Source organism: Asparagus officinalis, chromosome 9 (genome assembly GCF_001876935.1).
Source record: "Asparagus officinalis chromosome 9, Aspof.V1, whole genome shotgun sequence".
In the NCBI taxonomy this organism is placed as follows: domain Eukaryota; kingdom Viridiplantae; phylum Streptophyta; class Magnoliopsida; order Asparagales; family Asparagaceae; genus Asparagus; species Asparagus officinalis.
The window spans coordinates 61,271,050-61,286,343 of NC_033802.1; the positions used below are offsets into that span (position 1 = coordinate 61,271,050).

Here is a 15,294-nt window from a genome sequence, read left to right on the forward strand (position 1 = left end):
AGCCTCTAGAAGCTTCCACCAGATCCAAAGACGAACGGAGGTCCAAACTCCCTCTAGAGCTTGGAATCCGTCGCCGCCGCCCTCCGCTGCTGTGAGATCTAGCGCTCCGGCGAGCTCCCACGTGACCGGGTCGCTTTTCTCTCCCTCCGACAACAGACGAGTCGAAGAAATTAGAAAAATATACGGTTGACTCAGGTAATTCAGGGTTATAGTCAACGTGGCAGTTCTTATTTTTTGACCAAAACGTCCTGGCTTTTCACTGTAATTACAAGGACGCCGACTTGAGGCAGGGGAGAGTATGAGGGGTAGTTTTGTCATTTGGAAAGTGGGGGCGGACGTATGACCGCGGTGGCGGCGGGAGGATGTCATGGTCTGGACCGGTGAGTCGGACTAAGCCCGGAATTTGAGCTTCAAAGTTTTCTTTTTTAAGGGATATTTTGCATTTTCGTGCTCTAAACTTTACATCTCTTGGAGTTTGATAACCTAGAGTTTTTATTGGACAGCTTAATACCCCAGTGTTAAAATTTTTTTTTTTTTTTTTACTTTAATACCCCAAAAAATTTAGCTTCGACAAGCTAAAGTTTACATATTTTTCAACAATGATACATCAAACATTGGAGTATAGAAGTGTCAAAATAAAACTTTGGTGTATTAAAGTTGAAAAAGTTAAAAACTTTGCGACATCAAAGTATTAGGAAAAACCTTATTATAGTATTAAAGTAACAAAGTGTAAACGGTAGGGAATCAAAAGTGCGACAAAAATTTTTGAAATATCAAAGTTAATAATAGAGTAAATTTTAGAGAACCAAGATGCAAATGATCCTTTTAAAACTAGCCTTTTTTGGAAAATAATATCGTATGCTGCCTTTTATTGAACGTTTTTGATGGCGTCGTTTTATTTAGCCTGTCCTATTTTTCAAAGGTATTAAATTTGAGAAAGCTTCAAGACATGAATAATCAATATCTGCATATTTAATATTTTGGATTATAGACTTCTAGGAGCAAGGAAGGATATACCGTAACATTGAATCTGTAACGTCCTAAGATCTATCATATATCTCACCTAATATTGTCTTAGATCATAATAACAGTCATATTTATTACAACTTTAACCAATCTAAACAGAATTTATTTATTTTTAACCCCTCACGCCTACCGGTGTAACAAATTATGATTTACTTATTTGGATACCATGGTGTTTTTGCTAAAAATAAAACACCATGTGTTTGGAAACCATGGTGTTTTTTGAGCTAAATCATTTTCAAACAAAAAATACATCACTTATTTCAAAACACCTTTTAGGTGTAAGTGTGGTGTTTTGGTTTTGAGTTTGAGGAGGTGTTAATATAATATCTAACATAATATATTAAATGTAATTAATATATAGGTATTATCAACATACTTATTATATTGTACTATACTATATTATAGTTAATCTAATATATTAGTAATATTTATTAAACATTTGTAATATATAAATTTATTAATAATATAGTAGTAATAAAATAATATTAACATTATTAATATTATTATATTATATTAATAATAGTATTATATTATATTAATAATAAAATATTATTATTTTAAAATTAATATATAATATATAACAATAACAAATTGATATGGAAAATAATTAATATATAATTATTTCAAAATAATTTGTAATAATTATAATATAATAATAATTATCAAATAATGTAACTCATTAAAGTATAATATACAAATATTAATATATTATACAATAAATAATTTAATATATCATAAACTAAAATAATTTTAAATACTAAAACAATTTATTGCTAACAAATGTTAATGTAAAAATAATATATTCATAATATAATAATATTGATTTATATCATAAATTATTAAAGTATTATTAATAAACTCTTAACATATTAGAAACTATAATATATTATATCATATGAAAATATTTGTAATATATGAATTTATTAATAATGTAGTAGTAATAACATTAATTAACATTACTAATAATATTATATTAATAATAGTATAGTAGTATATAATAATAAAATAATATTATTTTAAAATATTATATAATATATAACAATAACAAATTAATATACCAAAATAATTAAATATATAATTATTTAAAAATAATATGTAATAATTATAATATAATAATTATTATAAAATAATATAACTTATTAAAGTACAACAATATTATAATACATTATACAATATTATATTTAAAACTTAATACTATAAAACTAAATATTATAATATTTTATTTATAATATATACTTTATTATAATTAATGTATAATATATTAATAGTATGTTTAATACTAATTTTGTAGTAGGTCAAAATAATGTTGAACCAAAACACTCAACATGGTGTTTTGAAAACACTTTAAAGAAAAAACACAACATCATGGTGTTATTTTGGCATAAGACACCACAATTAATAACTAAAATATTTATTATTTATATGTTAATTATACTATCTCTTCAAAAAAATTTTATAAGTACTGTTTATTTCTGGGACCTTCAGAGAATAGATATTCTATCCAACGTTTCGCATATGTTTAGATAATTATTTTTTGAAAAAGTTCTGATATTACTAAATTAATCTGTAAACTTATCATAAGAATTTCTAATTACCTGAAATTTTGTTAAATATGGACTAGTATGAAATTAATGAAAGGTGTAAACAAATAAATTTTAATTAAGGATTCTAAAAGGCTAGTTCTGTTATTTTGTGCCCCTCAACTATATATCTTCAACTATAAATTAAGTTCTTAAGCGAAAACAATGGAGTTGTTATTAAGTTCAAACTCTTATTATTACATAGAGATAATGCTAATAACTGCTCAGATTTTTCTCTGTCTACATTTGGACCTATCTGATCTCTATCGTTAATCTCATCATTCACACACGTTTCTTTCCTGCACATCTATAACAAAATGTGAAAATACAATTATTGTTTGGGTTTTTCCCAATATATACCCTTCAAATTATAGGGGTTTCTAAGTTAACCCTCAAATCATTGTATTATACCTCCAATTCATTTGGTTCATTCAAATTTGCCCTTCAACCTATTTATGGTTGAAGGAACTAAACAATCTGGGGGTATTAAAGAAGCAAATTAATACGTACTGTGCACTAACAACCTTTAATTTTAATCAATATATCAAAGGGTAACTTAGATTTTTTTTTTTTTAAAGTTACCAATTGCAATAGAATATTTCAGGCATATTCTTTATTGATTATATTGATTGTGTAAAATTGAAGGAACTAAACAATTGGAGGGCAAATCCAGAAGGGGCAAATTTAAATATATGTACAATTTAGAGGGTGTAAATCGAAAAAAAAAACCCTTATTATGGTATTTATCTCAGGTAGTCTCCTATTGTCGTGAAAGAACTAAATAAATATTTGTAGATACATTATTTGAAAATACTTTCCGTTACAGACTTCTTCATAAGTAGAACTCCCTCCCTAGCTACTTCTCTATTCAAATAGCTCTCTTTCTCTTCTCTTCTCTAATTGAGGGGAACTAATTGAACCTTCTTTTTTTTTGTTCTAAATTCTATAGACATGGGTTCTGATTCAACATCTAGAGATTCCAACAATAACGATGATGTAAGTTTCTTCAGATAATTTTTATGATGGTTCATCTTATATTATTTGCCTTCTAACTTTTTTCTTCTTGAAATTTTGCAGTAGATATCAACAAGTTTTTGAATTCTTCTCTTTTTTCTTTACTTTTAATTTTTAAGTATTGTAATGAAGGATATATGAAACTTAGCAATTGTGCTTGATTTTTTTTTTCGACCAGAAGAACTACTTTCATAACAGAATAAGTAAAACAATTTTTACAAAAATTTGATGGAATTGAACTCTCTGGTTAATATGGAACATTTAAAAGTAACCGGATTCCTCTCGTAAGGGAATCATCCACCATCTCAATCAACTTATGCAGTAATCTGAAGTCATCAAAGCATGAAAAAACTTGTATCCACGATAATTTCCTAGGGTGCAGCAATCTGAAAGAAATTTTTATTGAGTAGTGGAGTTTTTGCAGTTTAATTTCCTATGTCGATAAAAGTTGATTTTTCTTAAATTTGCAGGATTTGTCCACTTGGTGTTATTCTCTACCAACAGGCTCACCAACAGACCTTGACGTGCTAATGGGAAGGTAGTACTCAACTCAACGCTAATGGACTTTTGATATTCTTTGTTCAATGCAGAGTCACATCTAACTCGTATTTGGTGAAATCCCAACCTTAATTTAGCAAAACTTACATTTATATATAGTTTATATACCTATTAATTGATCTATATTTACGTGTATTTGTGTGTCCGTACACAATTTCTTAATTTTTGGTTTTTTGCCACAGTGAAAACTCTTGTCTTAGAACTCTTGTAAAACTTAAGTTGTGGTATCCACCCAAACGAAATCATGCACTCAATCTTAGTACGCATGAAATGATGGCATCCACCTTATATATTTTCTTTTATATTAAAAATAGAAATATGTTTCGTATGGAACGAAATATGTCAGATATTATGCTTGAACTTTTTAGAGACTTGTATGGATGAAGATCAGGTATTTTCCTTCGGCTATGATATTGATATTTCTTGTGCCAGTTACCCCATTTCAGACATGTTCAGAGATGCACCAATTACCGGAGCATTCGATTCATCCATAAGGGGTCAGTACAATAACAATAATAATACTTTTATTGATGGTCCAATAATTGTTAATGAACCTTGGGTTGCTTTCAGTCCCAGTCGGAGCCAATATGAGGTATGAGTTTTCTTTCCTTGATGCGATTCAATTTGTTTCAATATATATTTCTTGATATTCTGTGGATTTTTTTCCTGTTCTGCAATGAAATCCATAAAGATTTCATTTTATGAGTCTTACTTCTTTGTTTAATTTTGAGATGATTCTTTTTACAAGCCCTGAATGTGATAAGTTAGGCTTTGAATGGTGTCATTAGTATGATGTATCATCCACTAATCTATGTCCACATACAAACCTTAAAATTTCATACAATTACAATTGATGTAGGCAAATCAGATAAATGTTATATATGTATGAAAAATTAGTGTTATCAACCAATTGTTAGAATGGATTTGGTTGTAGTGCTTGATTTTTATTTTTATTTTTTTTCCTTTCTAGTTTTTAAGAACAAGTATTGCTTGTTTTAAAACAATTGAATATAAGCCCTCTTAACAATATTAATCCCATGAGGACTACTGATTCCTACGCAGCCACACGAGGTTTTGGAAGACTTTTTGGAGGTTTTAATAGTCATGAGGGGCGCACCGGTGCAGGCAGCAGATCAAATAGGTAACGATTTATGTTGATTCACTTTACTCATGTTCTCCTACCCATGTTTATTTTGCAGTATTTTCATAGAATTTTATGATTTTCAGGGACAATGGTAATGCGCTCAGATCTTGCACTTGTGAGAAGTCGCAATGCTGGAAACTGTAAGCTCCTCTTTGATTTGCCCTGCTACATTTTTTTCCTACCGAGTCAAATATGTCTTAACATTTCAACTACTTTATGCTTTTCTGTAGCTATTGCGATTGCTTCACGAATAATTATTACTGTGGTAAGAGTTGTTCTTGTGATGGGTGCTGGAACTCAATAGATAAGGAAGATTCAGTCCGAGCGGCTCGTGAACATATTGAGTCGAGAGATTCTGGGGTAAGGAAATGAATGGATTTGAGTTTTTTTTCTTTTGGTTTCCAAATTTAAAATAAATTGTAATAGTCCCTCTTCAATGCAGAAGGGTAAGAAGATTGCATCAAGTTCAGGCATGCAAACAAAAGGATGTAACTGCATGAAGTCCCACTGCCAGAAAAAATATTGTGAATGTTATAATGTAATAGTTTTTTCTTTTACTCTATGACAGGGTTTATTTTTTATTTAATTGCCTATTCATATTTTTTTAGTGAACTTTTGTGTGTGCGTGTGTGTGTAGGCTGGCAATGGATGTTCTCTCAACTGCCGATGTGCAGGCTGTCAGAATTCATATGGCAAAAGACAAGGTAAATGAATTCTATTTCGAAATCCATCGGTTAGCAGGAAACAAATTTGTTAGTATTTAGTAGTAATGGAATTGCTAAAGTTACTCTCAATATGAGATGGCTGAATACTGCAATAATGTACTGATATTATTCAAAGTTGTAATACCAGCCTCGTATTGTTGTATGGTACTTCAGTGCACGACAAATAAATGTAGGATGTATCTAAATACATTGATCAGTCAAAAGGTGAACACATTTTATGAGACTAATGGATTTGTGTTTGCTAGTTGATTGACTCTACAATAAAGGAAGTTTCATTATTTGTGCTACATTAATCATTTAATGTGAATATAAGATAATGGATTTCTTTTTGGCATAAATTGGCAGGCTGATGCATATTTTCTGTTATTTGCATCCTTTTTCTTCAGGAACCGAGCCGGTTATCCAATCGGTAAGTAAGAGGGGCAGGAAGCCTAAGAATTCAATTGATGTGAGGATATTGATTGAGAATTCAAAAACAATCGACCATCAACCTATTCAAAGCTCAATGTAAGTCTGAAATTTTTTGCGTTTGTGAATCCAGATGTTCATTTATTTTTTAATTTATTTTACCGAATCATGTCATTGGAGTCACAGGGAAAATGGTCAGATTGTTTTAAATCATGATAATCAATTACCATGCATAGTACCAGGTAATTTATTCAAATTCTCAAGTTCTTTCAGCTATCTCATCTCATTTGAGTAGTAAACTTCCGCTTTTGCTGTTTCAGAAACCAGAGAACGACAAACTTCACAGGAAACTATGATTCTTAGTAGAGTTATGCCTGAAGCTAATGAGAATGTGAGTTTATTGGAGGCTCAATATGCTGCTGGCTCTAGTTCTGCCCAATCGGAATTAATCCAAGGATCATCAGATCATAGTGATGAGTATATGCATGCATCGAAGCCAAATACACCTAACTAGAGGCTCTCTTGTTCTCTGACAATCTGATCTCCTAAGTATAGAGATAGTCATATAATTTAGAATTCTAGCAGACTTTTATTACTGTCAACAATAATTTTGACAGTGTCTTTTTTGGTATTTAAGGTATTAGGATGGTGGTGTTGCTTTGCTGATAATGGTCTTTAGTTTCATAATTTGGTAAATTTATTAAATGTTTCGTTAGTCGGTTGGTTATTTATATTTTGTTTGTTATGAGTATCTTATTGATTCCTCAGGGTATTCCTCAGATTTTATTAATGAAATAGGACAGTTTTGCTCAGAAGTGCTGTAATATTAAGCCTAACTTATTGCAGTGCTCACTTTAGTTTCAGTGACAATGGTACCATCATGCTTTAGTAATTACAGCAAGCCACCGGTGCAGGTTGCACAAAATTTTCTGGAAAGAATTGCATCGTTTCACTATGATTCTTGTTCTACTCTTGAATGATACATTTGAGATTGACACTGTAACTTGTTTATAGAGCTTAATAAGACGAACTTCTAAGTCTGCTAGAAATACATTTCCACAATTTTTCTTGAAAATCAGCCTTCATTGTATTTGAAATTAATCAAAATTCAGGTATTTAGAACAGTGTTTAAAAGCTATGTAATTTGAAATGACGGCTTCCAGATTTTTGCATTTGTATCCTTAGAAGATGAAGCTATAACTCTTGATCCTCACCGTACTTTTAGAGTTATGGTGTAGTGACAAGAACTTTAAAATGATTTTTAACCAACATAGTTTCAAATTTGACTAGCCACAAGTTTAAAGCGGGTTTTCTAAACATTGGCTCGACTCATCCAAGTTCTGACTCACAGAACTATTTCGAGAGAGATCATAGGATGTTCATGGATTTCCTAAAAATTGACTCGTATTGTCCCAAGTTCTAACTTTCATCGAACTATTTGGAGAGATCTTAGGATGCTCATCTGATGAAGTTTTTTGTCTCATTAGTTTCTGGTTACTTTAATTGTGAAGATAACTAACTTTTGGTCTTTTGGATATAAAAATAAGTTAATAGAACTGTCTAATGTTATGACAGGTTGTCTCTCAAATTAAGTTCCTCTAACCATTACACAAAGACTCTGAAGTTACGGTGAGAGTTAAAGATTATCTTTTTATATTCTAATAATATGCCCGTGTAGGTTGAGCATTTTTTATAGGCCGAAACCTGGACTCATTGTGTCAATTTTTAGAAAATCCACTTTAAATTCATAGCCGGTGGGATTTAAACCTAGGTTGCTCTGATACCATCACAAACTAAGTCTCTCTAACTATTATACCAAAACTCTAAAGTTACCGTTGGGGTTTAGGATTATCTTTTTATATTGTAACAATGTCTATACATTATTTTATAGTTAATCCAATTTTATTGCAAGACTATTTATTTGTGGGACCTACAAAGAAAGGATAATAACCCAATGTCCCTTTATCTTAGATAATTAATTTTAGAAATAGCAAGATATATTTCTAAATTAACCTATAAACGTAATATCAAAAAGAATTTCGAATTAGGCCTAGTCTGTCTTTTAGGTTTGGATTAGTATAAACTAACTGAATATGTAAATAAATAATTTTTCATTAAGCATTCTAAAAGTCTCAATATTCTTCCTTTAATAATTTTTTCTCTCAAATATATCTTCTATAGGCTTATAGATTTAGTTCTAAGCAACTACAATTTATCAGTCTTTAAACAAGAGTTCTAGTTAAATTTCAGGCTCTTATTATTACATAGAAATATAACTTTAATAACTTCTATGTTTTTTTCTCTGAACTTTTGAACTTGTCCTATATCTATCATCAATTAATTCAATAATTTTTGAACTTGTCGATTAATTCAATAATTTTTGTGATTGCGACATGAACTCTAATACACAAATACTTCTCCATAAGTAGAGCTTCTTACTTCCTTATTTATATTAACCTTTAAGAATCTCTCATAATTTTCTTCTTGAGGGAGGTCAGCCTCTTTCTCTGGTTCATAATTAATATTCATGGATTCCAATTCATCGCATGAAGATCCCACCAATGGTTACACCAATCTGCAGCCGTTGGAATTGGATGATGATATCGTAAGTTCCTTTAGATTTTATTTATTTATTTATTTATTTATTTGGTGTCTGTTGTGCACCTTCATGATGGTACTGTTGGATTAAATCTAATTATGAGCATATATGTTACATTAGTATATAATGTTATCCTTAAGGTTAACCCGCATAAAGTGATTAATAAATTTGGGTTAATGAGTATTTAAATAAATCATGGGCTAAATGTGCGGATATCAGGTTACAATTCTAATTTTATGAGGGGCTAAATTAGAAAATTGCAAATCTATATAAAGGGGTTATGGTCCCTATAATTTTATGAGGGGCTAAATTAGAAAATTGCAAATCTATATAAAGGGGTTATGGTCCCTAATCTAAAGGTTACGTTCTCTATTCTCTAATCAGAAAATTGCAAATCTATATAAAGGGGTTATGGTCCCTAATCTAAAGGTTACGTTCTCTATTCTCTAATCTCCATCTAAAGAGATATTCAAGAGAAACCTTTCAGATTAGAAGATAAAACCCTAATTTAGATCCGTGCTCAAATCGTCATGGATTCAGGTATAGCTTCCGCGCTCATTGTTGTTTTAACCTCTTTGAACTAATCATGGTATTATGGGTTAGATCTCAGTTTTAGATCTAACAAGTGGTATCAGAGCCACCGTGTTTAATTCTTTGAGATTTATATTTAAGATTAAGAATTTGGGGTTTTTGATCTTAATTTGGCTTTATTAAAATATGTTGCACGTTTGGATCTGTGCAAATATGATCTGTAGCATGAAAATTTCAAAAAAAAAAATTCAATTCTGTTTGCTTTGGAACTGTAGCACGCATGAACAGTAAAAAAAGTTCATGTTTTGCTTTGATTTCTCTTTCGGCTGTTGAATCTGAAAGCACCCTAATGCCACTAGGAAAGAACCCTAGAGGGGGGTGAATATGATTTATACTAATCTAATCTAATTTAATGCCAATTAAAAACTTATTAACAAGTTATCCTAGCAAATAAGATATGCAACAATATTATGCAAGGATAAGCAATATAAATAAGGGTAAATAAAATAAACTACAAATATGATAGGGCAATATACACAAAGAGTAATAGGCAATGGTGATATAAGATAAACACAAAAGTAAATGCATCAATGACAAACTCAAACACAATAAAAAAATCACAGAGTTCGGACCTTCGGTCCTACGTCACCGCTCCCCACTCATGGGGAGAACTCCACCATCACACTGGGTTTTCAATGTTCACCCGAAAACGTTTACACCTCACAATCGGTTTTCTACGCTCACCGACAAACGTTTACAACTCACACTTATAACTACACAAATACCACCTTAAGTGTTGGTCTCTCACGTGTCTCCCTCAAGTGCTCGGAATTACGACCTACCCTCTAGGCATTACCACCGACCCCACTCCTCTTGGGACCAACCACGTCTCTCACCTCTACACTCCTCTTGGTGTATTTGTGCAATACAATGTGACCTCACAAATTAACGCTCAACAATAAATGATTGTTCTCTAAACAATATGAGAACTCAATTAAGCACAACTCAAGGTTACTATCTCTCACAACCCAAATTATACTATGTATGTAAATACTAAAAGCTCAAGTGGGTGTGTGTAACAATGAGATTCAATAAATCAAAATCAAACTAAATTCAATATAAACTCTAGCTTAGAAAAATGATAATCAAACAATTTATATATAAATGAAAAGTTTGATTGAGTTTAGAAAACTTCTCCAATAAATGAAAAGAGTGAGAGAGATGAGTTGAAGCTCAAACACCGAAGGATGATCTCTTCTTGCTCTTGTGAAAATTTCCTCACAAACAAACTCTTGAAACAAACTTAAACAAAACTTAAACCCTGTTAAAAACTTTTCTTCTTGTAAGATGAACTGAGGATATGTGGGGGTATTTATAGGAAACCCCAAAGCCAAGAAGAAACCAACAAAACCCAACAAAAAGACAAAAATAGAAAGCTGGAAAAAACTAACCGTTGGGTCGTCAGTCGACTGATACTGTTCATCAGTCGACTGATGAGCTGACCATTACAAGCCAGTTACAAGTCATCAGTCGACTGATGAACTCGTCAGTTGACCAATGACCTCATCAGTCGACTGGTCAATTGACCGAATAAGAAACAAAAACTATTTGACTTTCCAGGCGATTTCTTCAGTCGACTGAACACATTCATCAGTCGAATGATAACACTGTATCAGCTTGATTGAAACAGAAAATCTAATTTTCAAACCTCTTTTAAAAATAACAAATAAAATCATAAAAATGTAAAACTTTGAGGAATGCTTGTAAACATGATAATGAACATGTTACAAATACTGGTTTTCAAATAGCACCTCCCAAATGAGAAATCTCTTTATTTTACAAAATAGTCCTACAAAATAGTCCAAAACATGAAAATGAAATACATAAAATTTGACATTTTGATGTTTTGACATAAACCAAGTTTTTAAACTTTGTAAAATGATTATATAGACTTGATAAAAAGTATAAACTATAGTTGTTAAGTCTATAAACCTAAAACACAATATTTTTCCAAATACAAAAGAATATAAAACATATAAAAGTGTATATGAAGATATATATTGTTTCATATCTATATGCTAAAGCAAAACATATATGTATATATATAACTATATATATACAAAACCAAAACGTGTATGTGTGTATATGATTGAGTTTAAAGTACCAACACAAATAATATAAAACCTAAACTAAATATACCCAAGCTTGATGAAGGTCTTCAATGAGCATGACTTGGTAAACTTGTGGATGATGCTTGAACTTGAATCTTTAACTTGAATTGCATAGCTTCACTCCACTATTCCGCCAACCTCCATTGGATATGTCGTGAAAGCTCAAGTCCATCCAACCTCCAACGTATTGTTTGTCTACAATAAATATAAAACACAAACACTAGACAAACAATATTAGTTATAAATTTGTTTGTTAAAACATTATCAAAACAAAAAGGCTAACAATCTCCATCTTTTTGATGATGACAAACAATTTACAAAAAGATATATGCATGAAAGGAAATGAATGTATAAATTATAATTATCATGCACATAAACAAGAAATACATACTCACAATATTTCTTCCCCTTTGACAACATCAAAAAGGGGAAAACAAAATAATAAAGAGAGCGAAAGCTCCCCCTACCTATAAGCATGGTGAGTATAACACAAAAATAGGGATTGCTCCCCCTATCAAAATGCCTTAAGAAATATATGCAATGATGATCAAGGCAAATATATGTGAGCACGCATAGATGAAAAATATGCTAAACACCACTCACATACAAAAGATAATTGAGAACACATGTAGATATGACATTATGAAATAGTGTCTTAAGGCATAAACATAAAAACTATATATGAATAGATTTATGAAAACAAAGAATTAAAAACATGAGAATCATGCAAAAAGTTTTCAAATGAGAACAAATCAACCAATGAAATCATAAATCACAAGTAAACCATATGAGAACAAAAACCATCATTGATTTTCAAAAAGTTAGAGAGGCAACCATATCACGCTCTTGAGATTGTTTCAACCCATATAAATATTTTTAGCATCCGCTAAACAAGATTTGGGAATAAACACCCAATAAACCCGGGGGGTTATATAAACACAAACCTCTCATGATAATCAAAACCAAAAATCATGAAAACAAAAGAATTGATAAAAAATTATTTTCATATTCAAAAAATTTTAAAACACATTTTTTCAAAACCAAGAAAATAAAAAAATGAAAATATTAAAAATCTTGGTTTAAAAGGATTTTAGCACCCAAGCATTCTTGGTGCCGGATTGTGCAGGCATCAAAAATTACCTATGAGTTTCTACACATAGCTCAAAGCAGAGAGAAGACGATGAGCGTCACTATCCGAGTCAAACAATTTTATCTAACGTTAACAAACGCATGAAGTGAGTCGATGAATCGTATAAAGTAACAGAACAATAGAATAACGAATATATGAGCCAGTCGGGAGTTACGCTGCGCTCACGAAAGACGAAACGTCCCTCGTGCTATGTTCACCCCATGTATGATTAACCCATGGGAGATTGTAAGCTCTTTGTCGGATTTCCTACGCACTTTGAATCATGTAATTCCGAGGTCGAACGAGGAAAATACATCAAAAATGACCGAGGAATGCCTGAACAGTGCCCCAAGCTTTAGCGGAAACACATCAAGTGTCTCGGCCAAGGCCGAGGCACCTCAACTGTCTCGGCTAAGGCTGAGACTGTTGGGCTGTTCCCTAGCCTAAAAACGATGTTTCGAAGTTGTTTCACCCGTTGACTGCTGGGATCTTGCTCCAACTGATCTGAAGTTATCATATAACTAAAGATAAGAGAGAATTGGCCGTTCTTATCCGAAAATAGAGCTTCCAAAGCCTATAAATACAGCCCTAGGGCCTTCATTTACACAGATATGGAATTCTCGAGCCTTAGCGAAGCCCTGCTAAATTGAAGACTGAAGAGCTACAAATTTCAGAGAGGAGGAGGAGATCTCATCGAATTCTTCGGCATAAATAAGGAGAGTTCGACAGATCTACAGGTCAGTTCTTCCCTTAAGATCGTACCGTTGCTGTGATCTCGAGAAGAGTGGTTATCTCGTTGTTGCCGAGATAATTGCTTTGGTTTCTTGATTCCTTCGCGAGTCAACGAAATCTGCACTTTGAGCTGATCGCTTGGTGGTCCACGGATAAACCCCGACACAGGCAAAGATCTCACGCAAGCAACAAGAGATAAACTGCTGTTGTGTTTTGTTTGAAGAGAGTTGTAATATTCTTATTATATTCATTGTGTAGGTGAGTCTTATAAAAAGAAGAACTTTTACTTTTGAACTTGTTGTAAACAATTGAAGTTGTAATGAGTTCATCAATGAAGATGTCAACTTTCACACCAAACAAGCTGGCGACCACAGTGGGAGCCAACAGCTTTACTACCAAGGCTGTCGTACTGTAGCCGACGATCAAGATCCCCATGGCTGAAGAGGTCGAATACGAGTTCGACCAACAGAAGTTCGAGGAGCCGACGATCAAGATCCCCATGGCTGAAGAGGTCGAATACGAGTTCGACCAACAGAAGTTCGAGGAGTACGTCTCCTCCTCCTATCCCCATGGCTGAAGAGGTCGAATACGAGTTCGACCAACAGAAGTTCGAGGAGTACGTCTCCTCCTCCTCCTCCTCCAGATCCGCCTCTCCTCATAAGTGCAGGAAGGTCTCCTCCTCCCGAAAGATCCGCTGGTCTTTAGATCTAAAAACCCAAGAAGGCAATCTCCCTGCTACCGCTGCTGCAGTTATACATCGCAACGATCCGCCGGCGTCCGATGAAGCCAAAATCGTAGATCCAGACACTGCCTCCATTAAGGAGTTGACTGTTAAAGGCGTGCCAACTTTATCGAAGAGGGCTTGTCAAAGGCGCCACCAACGTCTCGTCTGCTAATTTGTTAAGGCTTTGGAGCAAGTGGATGGGCTTCGCTACCAAGTGGATCTGAAATCCAAGAGACGCCAAGTGGCTAAACCATCGTCATAGCAAGCTTCGGGATTCTTCTCCAAATTACCTATTAACGAATGGATTCATGACAAACGGAACTGTTCCACTTTAGAGGAGCGTATTCAGAAGTACCATGTATTTCTTGTGCATGCTCGGATCCTTGTGCGAAAAGCACAAGAAATGCAGAAAGAAGAGGCGGTTAAGAAATCGCCTAAGTATAAACGGGTTTGGAGGCCAAAGGTCGAATCAGCGCCTAAGACAAAAGCAGACAAAGTTACTATTCAGCCTTTGTCAACTTCAGACCTAGTTCCCTCTACTCCCGCACATCCGGCAAAGCCCTACGGCAACATGGATCTCTCTAAGTTCAAGATTCCATTAAAGGATCGTCTTGGTCCTCTTCCCGAAGATCGAGGCAAAATTCCTATTAAGGAATGCTTGGGTCCGCTGAAGGATTCCCGAGCAGACATCCAGACTGGGGGTCGTACACGACCTCCCAACAAGACTGTTCCTGTAACCGCCCGCTTGGGGGGTGCGTACAGAAGGCCAGGAGCCCGTTAGGGTTTAACCCTTACAAAAGTATGATTCTAAGTGTGTGACTCCTGCAAATGCCAACAAGGTGTTGCTTATTCAGAAGAAAATGTATCTGACAGAAGACGACGTTATACCTGATAAACAGCCAATAGGTTGCTCCGGCCATAACGCCGTTGAGTTGTACTATCAGGCTGGGGGT

The 15,294-nt window shown here is 33.1% G+C and overlaps 1 protein-coding gene and 1 long non-coding RNA gene across 3 annotated transcripts; both read left to right on the forward strand.

Moving 5' to 3' along the window:
• On the forward strand, window positions 3,511–4,717 carry LOC109823715. The gene is made up of 3 exons (XR_002242453.1): window positions 3,511–3,602; window positions 4,091–4,158; window positions 4,611–4,717. It is a non-coding gene; the product is annotated as an uncharacterized LOC109823715 (long non-coding RNA).
• LOC109824547 (protein tesmin/TSO1-like CXC 2) lies at window positions 5,190–7,200 on the forward strand. Of its 2 annotated transcripts, none has more exons than XM_020391173.1 (8): window positions 5,190–5,319; window positions 5,406–5,462; window positions 5,553–5,682; window positions 5,765–5,860; window positions 5,960–6,026; window positions 6,434–6,554; window positions 6,642–6,697; window positions 6,776–7,200. In XM_020391173.1, the coding sequence occupies exons 1-8, from the start codon at window positions 5,216–5,218 to the stop codon at window positions 6,967–6,969; spliced, it is 825 nt and encodes a 274-aa protein (XP_020246762.1). In that variant the 5' UTR covers window positions 5,190–5,215; the 3' UTR covers window positions 6,970–7,200. The 2 variants fall into 2 exon arrangements, with proteins under 2 accessions (XP_020246762.1, XP_020246763.1); XM_020391174.1 differs by having other exon boundaries at window positions 5,768–5,860.